Source organism: Coffea arabica, chromosome 3c (assembly GCF_036785885.1).
Source record: "Coffea arabica cultivar ET-39 chromosome 3c, Coffea Arabica ET-39 HiFi, whole genome shotgun sequence".
NCBI classification, from domain to species: Eukaryota; Viridiplantae; Streptophyta; class Magnoliopsida; order Gentianales; family Rubiaceae; genus Coffea; species Coffea arabica.
The window spans coordinates 31,756,323-31,777,279 of NC_092314.1; the positions used below are offsets into that span (position 1 = coordinate 31,756,323).

Here is a 20,957-nt window from a genome sequence, read left to right on the forward strand (position 1 = left end):
GAACGAAATCACAAACTTGAGCTTGAGTCACAAGCTCGGGTCACAAACTTGGTCACCTTCTCGGTGAACCGGATTCACAAAATTGGTTCATAACATGAACCTACAAACTTGGTGACCTCAGACTAAGTTGGACTGCCTTCGACCAAGCCCTAACCGGCTCGAATAGTCCAACCAGGTCAAGAGTTCGCCCCAAACTCACAAAATTCACAAAATTATTTAAAATCACAAACTTTGCAAACTTCACAAACTTTATTCGAAAGTCGCCCCGAGCCACAAGCTCAAGGGTTTTGGTTCCAAAAGGTTCATATACATACGCCAAGTACAATAATACATTCAAATTAGGGTTTAGGTCGAGTGCGATAAAGTACACCCTCGCCTAAGTGCCCTTTTCACATATCTCAAACACATAGCAAAGAAAACACACCAAACTGGCCTGAATACTTACCCAAAATACCGAAAGTAGTACTAAAGCAAAATCGCTTCGCGCGTTCGCTAGTAGTGGGCCCCACCGGCTCCGCCTAGCTCACCGCTGTCTGAAATGGAAGATTTTATCACATTATATCACAAACGGCTACTAACAGATCCAAAACAAGCAAAACGTCAAAATTGGCACGCGCAAGTGCGGAAACGGCAAAAAGGGGCACACGCGCACGCGCGGAACGGCAAACGGGACGGCCAAATCCGCCATCTCAAACCGTTTTGGTCAAAAATTAGGCTAGGAATATTGGATCAATGTGAACGAGACACCGTTTCGAAGCTATGAGGAAGGCCTACAATTCTCATGAAGACACCTTAAACTGGATCCGAATCAAAACAAGTTGAAATCATGGAAAACGGTACCAGAGGTTTGCACTTTGAATGACAGACAAGGTCTGTTTACTAGACCATAACTTCTAGCTCACAAGTCCAAATCAGGAAATTCCAAAGGCATTAGAAAGCTGAGACATAAGGCTAAAACTTTGATGTTTTAGCCAAGATCTGAATCCACTCAGAATAGAACGAAAATCGAGTGACAAAATACCCGTCAGAACTGTCCAAATACAAGGCAGTTCTGACGATCGATATTGTTTTGATCATAACAGGAGCTACGGAACTCGGATTTCGACGAACTTTATACCGTTTCGAAGCTGAGACCAAGATCTAAATTTATTATGAAGAAGTCGACACCCAGATCGAATGGGATCAATACGGAAAAACCCACGGTCAGAAACTGAAATTCAAAACGTACACAAACGAACGTCTAAAACAGGCCTGATGGTTTTGTCCATAACTCAGGATACACTAATCCGTTTGACCTGAAATTTTACAAGTAGATTCAGGACCTAAGAGGCTACAATGTTGAAGAAGGCCACTCAGTCCAGTTCCTAGCTTAACTAGGTCAAAAATGCCAAATACTATACCAGAATTACCAAAACAGGTTTGCAAATCGCACAAAACTGTAATTACTATAACGCGGTCTATACAAGTCCAAATGCCGAAATTCCAAAGGCATATGATAGCTAAGACATCCAGCTACATTTCATCAGAAGACACCAACAACTAAATCCAAACCAATTCCAGTCAAAATGGCCAATTACCAGTACAGTTTTCGCATTCTGTCCAAAGCAGAACAGCTACAGTAATTTCGTCATAACTCATTCTACATTAATCCAAATGACCTGAAATTTTACAGGCACCTCAAACACATCAATACCTACAATTTTCATGTTTTGAGCAAAGTCAAATTCGGCCTCTAACCCTATGATCCAAAACCAGACAGAATTAGGGATTTTCAAACCCTAACTTGCTAATTTATCTTCCAAACCAGAAATTTGCTGCAATTAACTACCATTCACACCAACTAGCTTCATTCCCAATCATTTCCAATCATCATACATAGCCACATCATAGTAATCATATGCAACCAGCAAAAATCCCAAATAAATAGAAAACTTCATCAATCTTAACCAAAATCAAGAAATAGTCCACAAAATCACACTTATAACAACCACAAGTCATTTATTAAGCATCTTTAGATAGAAGAGAGGGGTTCCATAGTCACTTACCTTAGAACCAAAGAAGAGAGACCACTTAGCACCTTAAGCTTCCAACCAACTTCACCACACAACTCACTATCACTCACTTCATGGATTTTATGGAGGAACTTGAAGATTAATCGGTTTAGTTGAGAGATTGGGCAAGATTGAAGACAAGATTGTGGAGAGTTTCTTTTCTCTTTTTGCTTGGAGAAGGTCGGCCAAAGAGAGGGAAGAAATGGTGATTTTTTTGTGAAATTTTTAGATATTTAACCAATTTTGGTCAAAAGTCAAAAAATGAAATAGTAATTCATAAGTCTTCTCCAATGAAATGGTGACACTTGTCACCACCTTTAATGCATTCCTATCATTTCTTTTCTCTCTCACATCAATCAATTCACACTCTCTACTTATCTCTTAACACCCGATAAATTTTACACAGTATCCGGAATTTAACCTAATTGGCCGAATTTTCCCAAACTTTTCGCACTAGCGGGTCCCACTTCCGATATACGTTCTTAATTTCTCAAAAACAAACTAATCCTAGAAAAATCATCTAAAAACTCTATTTACTCAATAAAAATTATCTAGGGAATTTTCTAATAAAGAAAATGTAGAAAAGGACGGGCGATAAATATAACTCCACTTAAGCTTTCTAACATTGTGACACTAGAGGTTTACTAATCCAGAGTTTACTAACCATTTTCAAACTTGTTAAACCTCTGTAAACTATAACGAATCCTATTTTTTTTCTTGTGCCAAAACACACACTAGAATACCGCATAAACTAGGGTTTTATCGTAAGCAAAGTTAGGGTTTTCAATCTTGGCCGAGATTAGGGTTTCTCCTTAGCCCTATAACCTTAATTTAACCGTACAAAATAATGAATAACCCTAATCTCAACGTATGAACGGACTAGGTCCTCACAAACACGATGACTCCGGAAAGAAAGAACAAGCCATCTACTATCTTAGCAAGAAATTCACTCAATATGAGGCTCATTATTCATTTACTGAGAAAAGCTGCTGTGCATTGGCCTGGGCAGCTCAAAAGTTGAGACACTACCTGGTAAGTCACACAACTTATCTCATATCTCGTTCTGATCCTCTAAAATATCTCTTGGAGAGGCCGATGCCAACTGGGCGTCTGGCTAAGTGGCAGATGATTCTTTCAGAATTTGATATTGTTTTCACTTTGCAAAAGGCCATCAAGGGACAAGCTATAGCCGACCATTTGGCAGAAAATCCAAACGAAGATGACTATCAACCGCTCCATACTTATTTCCTCGATGAGGAGGTTTTACTGGTTGGTGCTACAGAAGATATGAGTGAGCGGTGCCCTGAATGGAGGTTGTTTTTCGATGGTGCCGCTAATTCTTTCGGAGCTGGAATTGGAGCCGTTCTTGTATCTCCAGAAGGGAAGCATTACCTCGAAACTGCTAAATTACGATTTGCCTGTACAAACAATATGGCCGAATATGAAGCCTGTATTTTTGCTCTTAAAATGGCTTTGGAAATAGAAGTTAAAGAGTTGACAGCCTTCAGTGATTCAGATTTACTTGTGCACCAAACGTTGAAACAATGGATAACCAAAGATTTCAAGATCTTGCCATACCATTGTAATTTGCTTAATCTGGCTAGACAATTTCAAAATTTGGAATTCAGACATCTCCCACGAGCCCGAAATGCATTTGCCGATGCCTTGGCCACCTTATCTTCTATGATACAATATCCGGACGAATTAGGAATCGAGCCTATCTGGATCCAACTCCAGGACAAGCCTGCTCATTGTTGGGTCGCAGACAAAACATCTGGCAATAGCCCTTGGTACAATGATATTAAGGAGTTCATCAAAATCGGGTCTTACCCTCCAGAAGCTACTGCAAATGACAAAGGTTTCCTGCGCAGAATGGCCTCGAAGTTTTTCTTAAATGGAGAGGTATTGTACAGAAGGACCTCAGATTTGAACCTCTTAAGGTGCATCGATGAAGATGAAGCTCAGTATATGATGAAAGAGGTGCATAGTGGTGTTTGCGGATCTCACATGAATGGATATTTATTAGCCAAGAAAATCATGAGAACTGGGTATTTTTGGCTCACTATGGAACGTGATTGCATAGATTTTGTCCGGAAATGTATCAAATGTCAAATGCATGGTGACGTTATACGCGCTCCTCCCACCGAATTGCATAGCATGATTGCCCCATGGCCCTGCTTAATGTGGGGTATGGACGTGATCGGCACAATTGACCCTCCTGCTTCAAATGGGCATTAATTCATATTGGTGGTGTCGCGCCCTATTTTTTGATAAATAAATAAATGGTTTAAAAAATGTATTTTTTGATTCAATTTGTGATTGGAAAATGAATTGTGATTTAAAAGAAAAATGGGTCTAAATGGGGGTTTGAGAATGCGACGATTTGACCCAAAATTATAGTTTAAAAAGGGTTTTTTGAAATAAAAAATCGGAGTCGCCACTTGGTAATGAGTTAAGGTGTACCAAGTCACCTAAAAATGAATTTTTTTTAATAATAGGAAAAAGTAGTAAGAAACCCCTTTTAAACGACTCCTAGTCCACGTAAACCAACGAAAAAGGTTCGGGAGTCACATTTGACGAAGGGGAAGGCAAGAATAAAAATCCAAGGCACCCCTTCGACCTAGCCAAGGCTAGTTGCGTGATTTAATCAAAGATTTTCTTGTTTTAACCAAAGAATTTATTACATTTGGATGTACTACATGAATGCAAACCCTAGACCTAGGGGACATGGGGGAAATTTCTCTTCAAAGGTTGAGTGGTGCCAATCACATTAATTGTGAAGCCCAATAATGACCCTTTGGAGAGGTCACACATAATCCTAAATGACGTAAAAAATGAGTGAAATGAATGCATGCCATGTGAAAATGTGAGTTTGTGTGAAGTGAAAAAGTGATAAAAACAAGAGTGTGTAAGTGGAAGTGTGCAAATGTGATAAAAGTGCATGTGTGCACATGTAAGGAAAGTGTACGTGTGCCAAGTGAGAGAGTAAGAGTGTTTGTGTGCAAAATAGATGAAAATAGGGTATGATAGTAGTAAATAAGTGCAATGTGTGAGACATGTCATTTTAAATTGAAAAAGGTATAAGTAGTAAAAAAAATGGATAAAAAGGTGAGAAAATGGTATGAAAATGTATGAACCTAGAGGAATGCATCAAATCGGGTACGGGGACTCCTAACTTTGTGACTTTAATTTTCCCTTTGATTAGAAAGGATAACTAGCGTGTTAAGGCTATTTTTGTAGCCACACTCGCTCGTTTCCCTTATCGAAAGGGGACTCGTCAATCAAATGTCCCTATAACTAGCATGAGATGCACAACCTAAAATGAAAGGGAAAGGGTTAGAGGAGCATGCCAAATGATAAAACTAAGAAAAAATGCATGAAATGAGGTGACACATGCAAGTATGGACTCACGGGAGAAATCCCTAAGGGTCTAGCGTTGGACTAGCCCATTCTATAAATTCCTACTAGCGTTGGACTAGTGGAAACGTACATTCATCCATCACATTCATTCATAGCTATGGAAAGCGAGTAGACATGTCCAACACTTATAAACACGTAGCACATAACACTTAGCATGCTCGACTAGATGCAAGAGCCTAATAAAGCAAATTAACACATAGTAACTAAGCATGCAAGACACATAAAGCAATTAAAACCCTAATTATTACATTTGCTAGCTAGGCACATGTCTTCAACAGGTCTTCATCGAATGCTCCTCCAAGCCCTATCTATTACAAGCCAAGAGGTGTACACATACCCCATAAAGAACAACTTAAATGAAAACAAAAGTAAATGACATAACTAAAAGGAATTAAGGAAAAGCTAGGAAAGCAAATTAGACATGCAAATCTCACTTAGCACGTTGGATCACATAGGAGACACAAAAGGGATAAAAGAAATTATACCGCCCCCTTTGAATGGTGTCCAAATGAAAGAAAAATGGCTTCAAAACAATAAAAAGGTCACGGTACCTCAAATATTAAAGTATAACAAAGTCACCAAAACTTTCCTAATTGCAATTTAAATGAAATCAAACTATACATAATTTCCAATAAAGGAATCCACCAAGGACCCAAATGCAAGCATTAATCAACCATTCAAAGCCAAATGAAACATTTTAGAATTCAAAAGGTCCATGAGCATGAAAAGGTCAATTAATCAACTTATTTAGGGAAATTAAAGAAAATGGGTCACCACAAGTTCATTTAGTCACAAGGTTCACAAATCCATGCATTAAGCATCACCTTAGCAAAACATGGTAACCCATGAAGGCCAACAAGCAATTGAATTGAAACATTAATACTACCAAAGACTCAACTGTGAACACTAACCAAGCATTCAAGCTTAATCAAACACTTTTAGGAACTTCAAAGGTCCAAAAAAATAAAAGAAAGCCAAATAATAACTCAACTTGCACCCACCTTAGGACCTAATTGCAAATCAAAAACCCAATTGTCAACATTAATCAACCATTCAAAATCAATCAAAACATTCAAGAAATTCAAAGGTCCTAAGAGCCAAGAAAAGATCCAGCCATGGTTTGAATGCAAATATTTTAGGGCCTAATGGCAAGAAATCAGCACATATTTGGGCCTTTGAAGAAATGATTGAGAAATTAGGGGTTAAAGCATAAATTTCAGAATTACTTCATGCATGCAACGTAGAAGATTTCTGCATTTTGAAGCTTTCTACAGCTAAACACATACCGGCTGCATTTTTGTTTCTAAGCTTTGCGGCAGTCTTTCATGCACATAGTTCCACAATTCCAGCCAAACAAATACATGCAATTAGCTTTGCAATTACTTGAATTAAACATGGTTGAACATCCCTTAACAATGCAAATAATTGGAAGAAATTCATGCAAAACTATGAAAAAGCCTCAACGCATTTCTGCAAAATTTCTCTTTTGCTGCAAAAACTTCATTTTCAAACCACGGTCTTAGACACCAGCAAAAATATCAAAATAGCCAGATGACCCTAAGATTCTCCTAACATGAACAACCGAGAATTCAGCATCAAAGGGATAAAATGAATTATTTCCACATCGACCAACAAAATTGCCAAGACAGGAGTGTGCAAAAACCCAAAAAAGAGAACTTCAGCAATAAGAGAAAAGACACTTTTCTTTACAAAGGAAACTTCAACTCATTTTTCACACCACGCAATTCTCCAAACACCACGTAGCAAAACAAACTTCCCAACACCACGTAGACCCAGATTTTAATCTATCTAGACAATGTGTTTGACAATATTTCTGCAACAAACCAATGCCTTGTCGCAGCCTACTCTCATGCAAGCACCAGCAGATTTTCGTGCACCGCCCCCCCCAATCAAATCATACAGCCAATGCCCAAGATATACAGAAACAAGAGGAGAAGAAAACAAAGGCAAGATAGACAGCAAATAGCAAAGATGGGAAAGCTACGGAACAACTTAATAAATCACAGCAAGAAGCGTGATAACTCATGCATCTTCTTAGCAGAAAACTGGTTTCCTATACTGCAGTCACAGGCTTTACTCAAGACCCAAAAGTTCAGCAAAACATCTAGCCATACTTCGTATCAGTCTAAAGGATCAGAGCATGAACAACAATACTTTCTCACATAAAAATTCAGATGCAAACCACATAAAGCTGGAAACTTTCTTTGTTTTCTCACTCATGTCAAGCAGGTTTATGCGAAATCAGCCACACGGAACCTCCCATTTACTATCCCAAATCCTCTAATATTATAACTTCATAACATGGGTACGATAAGGCCCGACAAATCACTCATCATCCAACTATTATCAACAAATTTCCAGGTGCGGTAGAAAAGAAAATGCAGCAAAAACATAAAACTTGTACCAAGTTCATATCCTGTCATACGCGCCTAGCCACCATCCCAAAACCTCCATCTAAGCACAGATTTTGGGGAAAGAACACAACTTGAAATGGAACTTTGAGGGAGTGAGTAGAGTTTCATATACCTATCAGCCAAAGAAACAGCTTTGGAGGTCGGTGGAAGTAGCTTCCCGCGAGTGAAGGCGCTTCAGTTCTCGAATCTCTTCCTTCTGGATCTTCCTTTTTCCAGATTTCTCTCACTGCCTCCTTCCTTGCTGCTTTGTTTCTGGTCTCTTCCGGTCTCGTCACTCAGCCTCTCTCTTTTGCTCTTTCATCAGCCCACAAACGCCACCAGAAACCATCCTCTGACCTTTTCCTTTTGTTTAGTTTTTGTTCGTTGATTCACTCTTCCCTCTTCCCCTTGCTCTCGGCTCAACTATCTCAGCTTTCTCTCTTTCTTACCCTAGCCTTCTCTCACAGCCAAACCTTTTTTCCTTTCAGCCGTCAATCTCTCCCCAAAAAACCCTTTCGCGGCTGCTGTTTTCCTTTCTATTTATACGGAACTCCAAGTTCCTAAACCCTCACCCCAATGGTGAGGATGAAAGGCCTCCCTTGCCTTCACATCCAGCCCTCCAAAGGGACCTCCGTGGCTGTCCTTGCAAGCTGCAAAAAAAATGCAGTTGCATGCCGCGGTTTGCTTCTTTTTTTTTTTTTTTTAATAATTTAACAAAATTAAAAAAAATAATAAACATTAAAAACAAAAACAATTTAATTAACATTAGAAACAACAAAATGTAAAAATCCAATTTTCCCCTTTTTCATTTTCCATTTTCATCGTTTTTCTTGTTTTTCTCTTTTTTCTTTTTCTTTCTAAATAACTTAACAAAAATAAACAAAATGCCAAAATATTGAAATTAGAAGAAATAAGCATATTTTGTGGACAATTTCTTTTTTTTTTCTTTTTCCCGAGAAAACATTATATTAAAACGACTAAAGCATATTTTTGAATGATTTTCTTTTTCTTTCTTTTCTTTTCGAGAAATTCTATAAAAATAAAAACTAAAAAACTAAAAACTAAAAAGTGAATAAAACTAAAATAAAATAACACTTAAAAGGATTGAACAAACGATAATGAACTAAAATGCAAACCATCTAAAACAAAAATCAACAGTTAAAAATTATCACTAAAACGAAGCATACAAATTATTTAAAAATTTGGTGTCTACAGGTGGCAATTGAATACTTCACCAAGTGGGTCGAAGCAGAATCATTCAAGCATGTGACAAAGAAGGTGGTGGCAAATTTCTTAAGAGATCACATCATATGCCGATTTGGAGTGCCAGAAACCCTGATCACAGGTAACGCCAAGAATCTCAACAATGACATGGTGGACGGGCTATGCGAGCAGTTCAAAATCAGACATCGCAACTCTGCCATCTATAGACCACAGATGAATGGAGCCGTGGAAGCTGCAAACAAGAATTTGAAAAAGATCATCCGCAAAATGACTGAAAAGCACCGTGATTGGCATGAAAAGCTTTCTTATGCACTAATGGCATATCGGACTTCTATTCGAACTTCAACTGGGGCAACCCCCTACTCGCTCATGTATGGAATGGAAGCTGTGCTACCTGCCGAGGTCGAAATCCCTTTATTGCGGGTTCTAATGGAGACCAAGTTGGAAGAGACTGATTGGATAAAACAGCGTTATGAACAACTGTCCTTGATTGATGAAAAACGGCTTAATGCTATTTGTCATGGCCAATGTTACAAAAAACGCATGGCCCGGACCTACAACAAGAAAGTCCATTTGCGAACATTTGAGGAAGGTGACAAAGTACTTAAACGAATTTTGCCAGTGCAGGATGAGGCCAAAGGCAAATTTGCCCCAAATTGGCAAGGGCCATTCATAGTTCAAAAGGTATTGCCTGGTGAAGCACTCATTTTGGCAGAGATGGAGGGACAGATATTCCCTCAACCTATCAACTCGGACATGTGTAAGAAATTCTTTATTTGATTATGCAAATTTCTTTTAGGAAATCACGCAAGGAACGAGGCAAAAGTCAGGCCATCTTCCTTTCCAATCAAAACATTTCACCTCTAGTCGTCCCCTTTGAGCTATCAGAGCAATCATTTTTGTTTGGTAACCCCTGAGAATTGCAAACCCTACACTGGGGCAAATTTATTTTAAAAGAAAGAACCCCACACTGGGGCAAATTTAGTTTTTAAAAGAAAAATGCAAAAGTGAAAAAAAAATGTAATGAAGAAAATGCAAAGAAAGAAAAATCCAATCAAACTGGGGCAAATTTCCTCGGTTTCGTTCAAAAAATTGGAAATAATTTCAAAATGATGCAATCTCAGGCAATTTCACACCTTTCATCAAATTTGCTTTCAAGCTTCAACCTTTTTCAAAGCATCCCACCTGACCTCATTACAAAAGCTCAAAAGTCCTGACTTTCGTCACTTGTTGTATTTCTATTAAGAAATTCGCTAATCAACTGGCAAGTGATATCCATAATGCCTTCACCTAAACTTATATGGGAAGCGCATTTTACTGATGCCAACAATCTTCAACTCATATTCCTGAATCGATCATGGTCGAGCTTTTCCATTGTTCCTTAGGTGAAAACCCGAAAGAGCACCTCAAAGCAAAAAAAAAAAAAGATGAAAAAAGAAAAAATAGAAAAGAAAAAGATAAAAAAAAGAAGAAAAAGAAAAAGAAAAACAAAACAAAAGGGGTGGGGGCAACCTCGGTGAAAACCCGAAAGGGCGCCGAGGTAGGGTCTGCAACGAGCGAACACGAGAAGGAACAGTTGGTGACTTGGTTCATTTGGATTTCTCCTCATTTTTGTAATACTGCTGTCAATGTTGAATTCCAGAACAAAGATATCCAGAGATTCAAATATGACATCTGTTGGCTGAAAGTTGTGTCACATTGTAAAAAAAATATATATATATATATCTTTTCTGCAAAGTACATTTCTTATGAAGTTCATTTTTCTCAATTGCTTGTAGTCGTGGCATGTTCATTCCTGCATTTCATGTAAAATTACCTTACTTATATCATTTTTTTTAATCTTTGAATTTTGGTTAATGACAATCCCCACGGTTTATTCGAAACATACTCGGATTTAGTTTTCTTTTGAAAATGGGGGAGATCCAGCAAAGCTGTTTACGCAGGTTTCGTGATATGGTAAGTGTATACATGGTAGCTTGGGAAAATGTCACAGCAAAAGTTGACAAAGGCATCGAAAAACTCATGTTTACACGATTCTCAAAGGAAAACGGGTCAAATGATGGTGGCAATTTCTTTGTTTTTTCTCTTTTGCAGGAAATTGCATGCACAGATGAAAGCAATCACATCTCGTACTGGAATTGGTGTTGGAAAGAGTTTTCCAGTGAACAAAGGCGGATCAAAGGTGTCACAAGCAAATTTGATCAAAAGATACAACAACATGGAAATACAGAATCAACCATCGGCTCAGAGGCAAGGACTTAACCTCTACTGAAAAATTTTGGGCTATTTTCAGGTAAGTATACTGGAATTTCCCGATTTTAAATTTTCTGTTCGGGTCAGTCCCGTTTAAATTTCCTGTTCGGGTTAGTCCCGTTTAGATTTCCTGTCTCGAGTCAATCCCGATTTTAAATTTTCTGTTCGGATCAGTCCGGATTTTAAATTTCCTGTTCGGGTCAGTCCCGTTTAAATTTCCTGTCTCGAGTCAGTCTTGATTTTAAATTTCTTGTTCGGGTCATTCCCGTTTAAATTTCCTGTATCGAGTCAGTCCCGATTTTAAATTTCCTGTTCGGGTCAGTCCCGTTTAAATTTCCTGTCTCGGGTCAGTCCAGATTTTAAATTTCCTGTTTCGGGTCAGTCCCAATTTTAAATTTTTTGTTTCGGGTCAGTCCCAATTTTCAATTTCCTGTTTCGGGTCAGTCCCGATTTTAATTTTCTTGTCTCGGGTCAGTCCCGTTTTAGATTTTCTGTTCGGGTCAGACCCGTTTAAATTTTCTGTTCGGTTCAGTCCCGTTTAAATTTCCTGTTCGGGTCAGTCCTGTTTAAAATTTCTTGTTCGAGTCAGTCCCATTTAAAATTTTGTTAAAAAGGTCAGTCCCCATTTCAGAAAGCGTCAATCGTTCGAGTCGTTTACAGCCGAATAACAGGTAAGCATTTAGTGTCTATTTCTTTGTCTCAAGTTTTTTCAAAACTCAGACAAAGAGGGGCAAACTGTAGACACCAAATTTTTTTAATTTATTCTTATTTTTTATTTTTATTTTAGTGATAATTATTATTTACTTTTTATTTACTAATCTCATGATTTTTGTTTCAGGCATTTTTTTAGCATTTTATAGTATTTTAGATTATTATTATTTATTATTTTATTCTAGTTTTGTTTATTTTTCTATATTTATTGTTGCTCGTTTAATCGTTTAATTTTTATTTTTTAAGACTTTCTAGTATTGAGGTTTATCGAAAAAAAAGAAGAGAGAAAAAAGAAAAATGTTCACAAATTTATGTTTATTTTCTTTTGAATTCAATTTTGTAGCATTTTATTTATTTTGTTAAAATTATTTCATTATGTGTTAAAAAAAAGGGGGGGAAGCAAGCTCACGAACCATGAGAAGCATAGGATACTAGCCCTTTCTTCATGTTACAAGTTAAGCAGAAAAATGCACGAAAAAATTGCAGAAGTAAAAATGCAGCTTAGCCCATTTCGTTTTTCTGCCATTTTCCCATTGTTTTTCCTTTACCCTTGGATTACCTTGATTTATCCTACCTGGCTCTCATCTGGAATGAAGAGTGATCGGATGGTCATAGAAAAGTGGGGAAATGAGATTTATCAAGGGCCGTGAAGATCAGGGTTTGAGGGATATAAAAAGGGAGAGCTACGGTCGAGAGAAAAAGGGGGACGGAAAGAAAGACAGAGGGAAAGGCTGCGGGCCAGGACAGCGAAGAGAGAGCAAGAAACAAGGGAGCTGGGTAAGGCTGAGAGTGAAAACGAAAACGGGAGAGGAAAAAGTCAAGAGGTCGGGAGGTTAGCTGAATGTAAGGGACGGCAAAAGATAGAACAGAAAAGAGACAGGAGAGAACTAGAGAGAGCGGAGTGAGGAGAAAAAGGGAGTGACGGCTGGGGTTTGAGAGAATAGAGGGGGAGACTGGCAGCTAGAGTATTAGGAAAGGAACCTAGGGAGAGAACGGCGGATGAAAAGAATATGGGGTGGCTGAGGTCGAGGACAACGGAAGAGAGTTTCTGAGCAAGGAAGAAAGGAGACCTGGTGCTACTTCCCAAGGAGCAAAGCGACTGTTGGAATCGTTAACCTTCACTACCGCCATCATTCCAGCCCCTCATTGCCATCAGCAGATCTTCACCAACGTATTTCAGTCACAAACTCATGCCAAGTTTGGATTTTCTGTTGTTAATGTTTGATTTATTGTTGATGAACGCATGGAGGTTCTGACCTGGGGTTTTAGGGACAATAGTTTGGGGCTCCTCAGTGGTGGTTTTATGATGAATTTGAGATGCTTTTGTTTGGGATTTATGGCTGATATTTGTGATAAGTAAGCCCAGCAAATTATAGGTTTTCTCTTTGTTATCAGATTTGCATGACCCTTTAATCTGTTTTAGTTTATCTTAAGATTTTTTTATTCTGCTTGGTTTCTGTAAGCAATAAAGGGTTAAGGAATATGTGGGGTTTTGGCTAAAAAATGATGGTTTGGTTCTGGTCATATGAACATAAATGCATGGGATAAGTTGTGAAGTTCGTAGCGGCACTTTGTTGCGGCAGTGGCAAATGACGCATTGTTTAGTTACAAGAAATCTCCTTTTTGCTTGAACTCTAGGATGGATAGCCATTGGAATGTTTGATGACTCCCTTGCTTGGGTTTAGATTTCCTTGGGATGAGCATTGCGTATAGAGTCTGCTGCAATAAGCTTGAAAACAATCGACTTGTTGCAGCAGTTTTTCCTTTCTTTAGAACACTAAAGTTAGTAGTTGATTGATATCCTTGTCGTTGTTTGCTGTTTATTTGTGATAACATGAGCAATGTTTGTTTCAAGCTGTCCCTTGCGTGTTAATACTATATCTTCATGATGAGTTCAGGTTTTGGTTCAAGATTGGGTTGTTTTCTTGAATGTTGTAGCTTAACATTTTCAAACAAAGTAATAAGGTTTTTTTTGCTGCATTTTGGTTGTTGTTCTTGCTTTCTTGGACCTGTAACATTTTTGTTTGGGATAGTTAAGGGAAGATAACCATGCTTGAACATTGATCAATGGGTGAGTGAATATGTGTGTGAGTTTGGTGGATAAATGGGGAGTTTAATGCAATGTTTTTCAGCATTTAACATACACGAGTTGAAGTTGCGAAATTCACAGCAAAGGAAAACTGCTACATTTTTGTGTGTGTTGTTTTCTTCCCCGTGGCTGCTCTTTGAACCTTTACACTTGAGTTGCATGCTTAATTTGGTTTGAAGGGAAAGGAATGGAAGGTTTTGGTGATGAGTTTGTATGTTTGGAGTCTGCAATACTTGAACTATGATCAAACACCTTGCTGGAAAATGAACAAATCAGGTTGCCGAATGCTTGCTGGAATTTTCTCCAGCATTTGTGTGTTTTCCCTTCTATGTTTTGGTTTGTTGGGATGTTGAAATTGTGTGTCACGTTGCTTAGATTAAGTTTTTGAGTGTTTGGTTGGAAAAGGGTTGATCAAAAATTGTCTGGGACATGAGTTGTGTAAACTAAAATGCAGCAGTTTTCTCCTTCGGTTGCAGAAGCTTGTTTCATGGCTCTTGCATGGAACTTGCATGCAAAAAGGCTTTCAAAAAAAAATTGCATTTTACTCCCCTTAGCTTCTGTCTATGCTACAAAGGCCCAATTACGTTCTAATTTCTTGCAATTAGGTCCTACCTTATTTGCATTTGAGTACCACAACTTGATTTTTTCAGGGCTTTTGTTTTCAGTTGGGCACTAATCACCTTTTTGTTGATTGCAATATGAACTCTGGGCGTTTATCCTTGGGATTTTAATGGGTTGATTGATGTAATTAATGATTTATTTGATTCTAATGGCATTTCCCTTAAGCAATTTTGACATTTGAGACTATTTGAGTTCAATTAGTGTCATGATTTACATTTATGTCTTTATTCACCATTAAATTGGTACCTTGATCTTTACTTTTATTTTGGAGAGTAAATAAATGATTTCACTCCATTAGGGTTCCATCTCCAGCGAGGTACACTCTATCCCTAATTTCTTACTTTAGGTGACCCTACATGCCCTATGTGATTTTACGTGTTTAATTTGCATGCCTCTTAAATGTTTTTATTATTATTTATTTATTTATTTCATTTATTTTCTTTGTTGGCTTTAGTTGGTATATTTATTTTTAGTTCAATTTTGATCATTTGAAAGGCACTTGAATGCCAAAGTTGTAATAGCTAGGTTATTATTTTATTTATTTTATTCCGTTTCCCCTTTAGATTGTAGTAGGGCTCCCCGAATGTAATAGTTAGGGCTTTATTTGCTTTATTTGCCTTGTGTGTTTTTGCATGCCTATGTGTTACGTGTTATCCGCTTTCTTAGGGCCTTGCATCTAGATACCGTACTTATGTGTTATGTGCTATACATGATTTATGTGTTTACATGCTTTCAGGTCTTACATGATTTATTTGATTATAACAAATGCATGCCGTCACCACACTAGTCCAACGCTAGTTGTGGCCTCCTTTTCCGAATCCACACTAATCCAACGCTAGTTGTGGCCCTTCATTCCGATTTTTCACTAGTCCAATGCTAGTGAAAACTCATAGACATGAGCTAGTCGAATGCTAGACCCTTAGGGACCTCCTACGCTAGATCATGTTTGTATGACTACATTACATTCTCATGCATATTTTTTCACTTTTTAGGGTCTTTTATCATGACATCCCTCCTTATACGTATATCCCTTCCCCCATATTTTCCCTTATATGTATATTCCTTACCCCTTTGTATGGAAACATAACATTAGACTTGAATTTCATTTAAGAAATAGAATTAGGGTATTGCATTTGCCTGATTAGATAGGGAAAGACTCCTTGAGTATGGGATATGGACGAGTTTGGCTTTCTACCCTTAGCACGCTCGTATTTCCTCTATAAAAGGGAAAATTGAGTCACGAACATTAGCCCCGTACCCGTTATGATGCATAACCTTTAGGTCATAATTATAATTATCTTTATTTTATATTTTCCTTTTTTAGAGTCTCATATTTTGCCTTATTCGTGACCCCTCCAAAGAGTCCACATTGGGCATCACAATTAATGTGATTGGCACCAATTAAGCTTTGAAAAGAAATTTCGACCCCCCGATACCCTCTTAGTTCTAGGGTTTGCATTCATATAGTACATCCAAATGTGATAAATCTTTAGGTTAAAATAAGAAAATCTTTAACTAAATCGCGCAACTAGCCTTGACTAGGTTGAAAGGGTGCCTTGGATTCTTATCCTTGCCTTCCTTTTCTTCAAATGTGACTCCCGAATCTTTTTCTCTAATTTTCGTAGACTTGGAGTCGTTTAAAAAGGGTTTTCTACTTTTTTCTTCTTTAAAAATTCATTTTTAGGTGACTTGGTACACCTTAACTCTATACCAAGTGGCGACTCCATTTTTCATTCAAAAAATCCTTTTTAAACTATATTTTGGGTCAAATCATCGCATTTCAAATCCCATTTAGACCCATGTTTTTTCATTTTCTTTTTAAATCAAAAATTTATTTTCCAATCAAAAATTGAATCAAAAGCCATTTTTTCTAAACTCGTCACTTTATTTTTTCTTATATAAAAATTGGGGCGCGACATCAGGAATAGTCCTTTTCTTTGCTTGGAAGTTTTTAACTTGTAACCTTGCATTTTCAACTCGTAGAGCTTTCTCCACAGCATTGCTAAATGTATTGATATGGGCTACAGCTAGATCCATTTGAATCTCTGCGTTGAGCCCCTGAACAAACCGTCTTATTTGCCTTTGCTCAGCCACAATTAATTCGGGAGTGTGTGAGGACCCAAAAATTTTCACATTTTCTCAGCATTATTTTATTTGTTTGACTATGCTTTATACTTTCCTTGGAAATATTAAATTTTCTATACATTTTTACAAGTAAGTACAGTTTTAAAATCATCTTCCTAGTATGAGTTAGTGTACGTTAAGTTTGAAGTGTATTATGAACGTGGGACCTGCTAGTGCGGTAAATGCAAAATATTTTTGACAACGTATTGGAGTTTTGTATTAAGTGATATTATTTTTCAAGGTGCTAAGAGATAATTAGAGGTTACTTAGATGGTTAATCTTAGAGAGACAAAGGGATAAGAATAAACTTAAGAAGGGCCAAGTGGCGCGATCCGATTGGAAGTTGACTTGCCTAACTTTTCTTGAACTTTACTAAAACCCCTATTTTGACCAAGATCATCTTCATTTTTGCTTGGGATGGCCGAACCTCTTAAGGGAAGAAACAAGAGAAACCTTCAACTTTTATTCTCCATTTCTTGCCTTGATCTCACAAACCAACCGTTAAAACTTTGATTTGCTCCATAAAAACCTTTCTCTTGGTAGGATTAAGGTGAGTGGTGAAGTGGTTTCAGAAGCAAAGGTGCTAAGTTGCTTGTTGTCTTGAGGTTACAAGGTGAGTTGTTAAGAATCTTTCCCTTTAGCTTTGATAATGTTCAATTGGTGGTTTTAGTGGTTTAATATGATGACATATGGTGTGATTATGGTTTGTTTATGGTTGGAAGTGAAGGTTTGATGGTTTTTTTAATTTATTATTGTTATTTTTCTGTTTTGTATGATGATCATGGTTTAATCATGGTATGATGGCTTGTAATGGTGTAAAATGAAGCTTGTATATGTTAGTTACGATTGGTTGCGAGAAATTCTGGTTTGGTGTGGAAATTTCGGTTTAGGGCTTCAAGTATTTCCATTCTTCCCGGTACTGTTTATACTAGTTAGAGGTAGAATTAGCCTTATCACAAAACATGAAAGTTGTAGAGAATGATGTTTTGTAGTTTTCTACAAAATTTCAACTCAATCAGAGCAACGTAGCCTGTGAAAAGACCAAAATACCCCTGCTACCCTGTTTCTATCCGAAACTGATAATCAGCTTATGTAAGTGGTTAGTTTGACCAGGAATATTATCAAATTGGTTGTTGATGTCTTCTTTAGAATTATAGCCTTGTATCTTAGCTTTCAAATGGCTTTAGAATTACCTGAATTGGAGTTGTGTGTACTGAGATATGAGTAAATGAATCAGGACTGCTAGTTGAATTTCACAGTGAGCTTCGAACTGGAAAATCTGGAGTTGTTTTGGTAAATTTGACCTAGTTAGGGTGAGAACTGGGATAAGTAGTCTTCATCAAAGTTATAGCTCTTTGTCTTAGCTTCAAAATGATATAAATTTCACCTCAATCCGACAAGCTTAACCTCAGTTGTGTCCATTACGGAAAACCATGTCAAATCTGTCCTTTTGCTAAACTTCATTTCCGCACATGTCGTTAGCTTGATTTTGTACTTGTATGACTTTGAGCCTATGGAATGACTATTGAAATGAGATGATATTGTGTGTGACTTTGGGATTGATTGAGGAAAACAATGAAGCCATAAATGGCTGGAAAAATAGGTAAATACAAAGGGCGTGCTGCCCAAATTTTCGCTCGAGAGCTAAGTTTCTATTTAAACTTGTATATTTTTGTTTGGCAAATACTATGACCATTTTTCCATCTTAAAACATGAACCTTCTTCAATTGGAAACTCCAAATGTTTATTTACTCTTACCAAATAAAGAGGAGTCGTTTAGGATTTTTTTGGGTATTTTGACCTCCCTTTTCATGAATTTCATTAAGACCTTTAGTGTATAATATCTACTTGAATATGAGGTGATTTTGAACCATATAAATGTTTCCGAAAACAGTATTTCTTAGCCTATCTAGTTGGATTCCGACTTGTCTTTAGTTCAAGTGTTTCCATTAGAAAATTTTATAACCCTTTTGAGTTTGGTTTTACGTTTGGTCTACGAAACCCTAGTTATTTTTGTCCACGGGTCCAAATGTCCTCGTTTCACTTTAAAGTCTTTTATACGTTCTACTCATCATTTGTCGAGTTTCTTTGATTTCACCTAATTGTTTGTGCTAGATGAGCTGTAATATTCTTTCTCGTTTAATCTTAGGTTTTCTCGGTGACTAAGGATAATATTCGGAAGGATATTTTGTACGTTGTTTTGTGTACATAGGTGAGTGCTCCTTGTTTGTTATATCCTCCTTGACTTCATGACTTGTTGTTATTGTTTGATAATGTGTTAAGTGTTTCCAATGATTTTCAAAACGAATTTTCTAGGCGAGCGTGTACTTTATCGCGCTCGACCTAAATGAAACGTGAAATTTTCAACGATTTAATGATTGATACATTAGTTGTGCATGATGTAAGCCTTTTGGCTGAACTGGGCCCTGTCCTTCGTTACCGATCGACTCGAGCCAGAAGCGGATTCGGTCGGGCGATATGGTGACCCTGGGTGTAAATGCTGGTATACTCGAGTATTACCTTGTAGGTTGGTGGAGCCTGGCCAACCTCCAGGAGGGGGTGAATGAAATGAACGATCGAACGAGGGTTTTACTTACAAAATGCATTTTCAAATGATTGGAGGAATAAGGGGAATGACAGGAGAACGAACGAACGAACGAATGGCTCCCTGTGAGCCCGTATCCTTTTAATGTATGTGTTATTATCGCTTTCCATTGTAAACGTTTCTTGAATTATTGTTTATCGATGGTTAATGTATTGGCTTTGTTGTTGATTATGTGTTCGGAACCTCACTGAGCTTTTAGCTCACCCCTTTAGTTTGTTTTTCTTAACAGGGGAAGGCGAGCAAGGACATGAGCTAGATATAGACTAGTCAGTCTAGTTCTTTTGTTTCTTTTGTAATGGTTCTCGCCTGAGTGCTTGGCACGGGCTGGACGTATGAAGGATTGAGAACCTTTGTATATTCGATGTTTATACTCCCTTTTGGGATAGCAATGTATATAAATTCCGTTTTAAGTTTTGGAAAGTTGTCCTATTTATTCTTGTGGTTTTATTCCTATTTTAATTGAGAAATGTAGTGAACGACTGAGTCCCGGCGAGAGCTAGGCAGGCGGTTCGCCGAACCCTCTGGTTCGCCTTAGGGGGAGGTGGGGCAGTCATAGAGTGAACTTAGACAACCTAGTAAATTGGCTCTCATATTCAGTCACAGGTTGAGCTCCTTGGCAAAGCCTAGTGAACTCATCTTTTTTCTATTCCTGAACTAGGGGCGGAAAATACTTAGTTTTAAACGCCCTCATAAAATTTACCCAAGCCCTTGGCGTTTGTTCTCTCTCCCACTTCATTTTAATCACATTCCACCAAGAACGGGCTGCTCCCTCCAACTGGAAGACAAAAAATGTCACCTGTCTCTCCTCAGTATAATGCAACGCGGCAAAGATATTGACCATTTTCTCCAACCACTTCTCAGCCACATCTGGGTCTGGTCCTCCAATGAATTTTGGTGGGGAGAACTTTTGAAATCTTTCGAGAGCTCTATCCTCGCCCTCTACCTGGTTACCAGGATTTTCAGGTTGAGGAATAGCGTTTTGGCCCTGTTGTTCCGCTACATGAGCCACTAAATCGGTCATACGCTAGATAGTAGCAGCTACTTGAGCATTAGGTTCGACCCTAGGTTCAGGATTGGGTTCAGGTATGGATTCCTGATTTTCCCCTTCCTTCGAGAGTTGCCTACGTCTGCGCCCACGATCTCGTCTACTACGAATACCCTCCATGTGATTTAATCAATCTAGGGTTGAAGCGTGAATATAAGATTAAAGAGAGGTAATGGCATAAACAAGTTACAAAGGTATATACAAGTCAAAACCAAACAGTCAACACAACTTTAACATTTATATCACACAGTAACAGTCAGATACAAGTGAAAATAAGCCCAGGGAAGTAGCAGGGTCATATCCAAAATACAATGGGTTAAATACCAAAAACCCCCCTGTAGTTTGCCTAATATTCACTTTACCTCCCTATGATTTGGAAACCTACAATTTGACTCCTTGT

General features: G+C 37.9%; 2 protein-coding genes across 2 annotated transcripts; both read left to right on the forward strand.

The window, feature by feature from the left end:
- Nucleotides 1-2,921: 2,921 nt before the first annotated feature.
- Nucleotides 2,922-4,289, forward strand: LOC113735816 (uncharacterized). The gene has a single exon (XM_027262799.2). It carries the CDS (start codon nt 2,922-2,924, stop codon nt 4,287-4,289), a length of 1,368 nt encoding a protein of 455 aa, XP_027118600.2.
- A 4,967-nt stretch (nt 4,290-9,256) lies between these two features.
- On the forward strand, nt 9,257-11,371 carry LOC113735815 (uncharacterized). The gene is made up of 2 exons (XM_027262798.2): nt 9,257-9,793; nt 11,204-11,371. The coding sequence occupies exons 1-2, from the start codon at nt 9,257-9,259 to the stop codon at nt 11,369-11,371; spliced, it is 705 nt and encodes a 234-aa protein (XP_027118599.2).
- Nucleotides 11,372-20,957: the final 9,586 nt, after the last annotated feature.

Coding starts and splice junctions, on each gene's coding strand:
- LOC113735815 (XM_027262798.2), top strand. CDS start 9,257: ATGGTGGACGGGCTATGCGAGCAGTTCAAAATCAGACATCGCAACTCT. Junction 9,794..11,203: donor GGCCATTCATAGTTCAAAAG/GTATTGCCTGGT, acceptor TCTCTTTTGCAG/GAAATTGCATGCACAGATGA.
- LOC113735816 (XM_027262799.2), top strand. CDS start 2,922: ATGAACGGACTAGGTCCTCACAAACACGATGACTCCGGAAAGAAAGAA.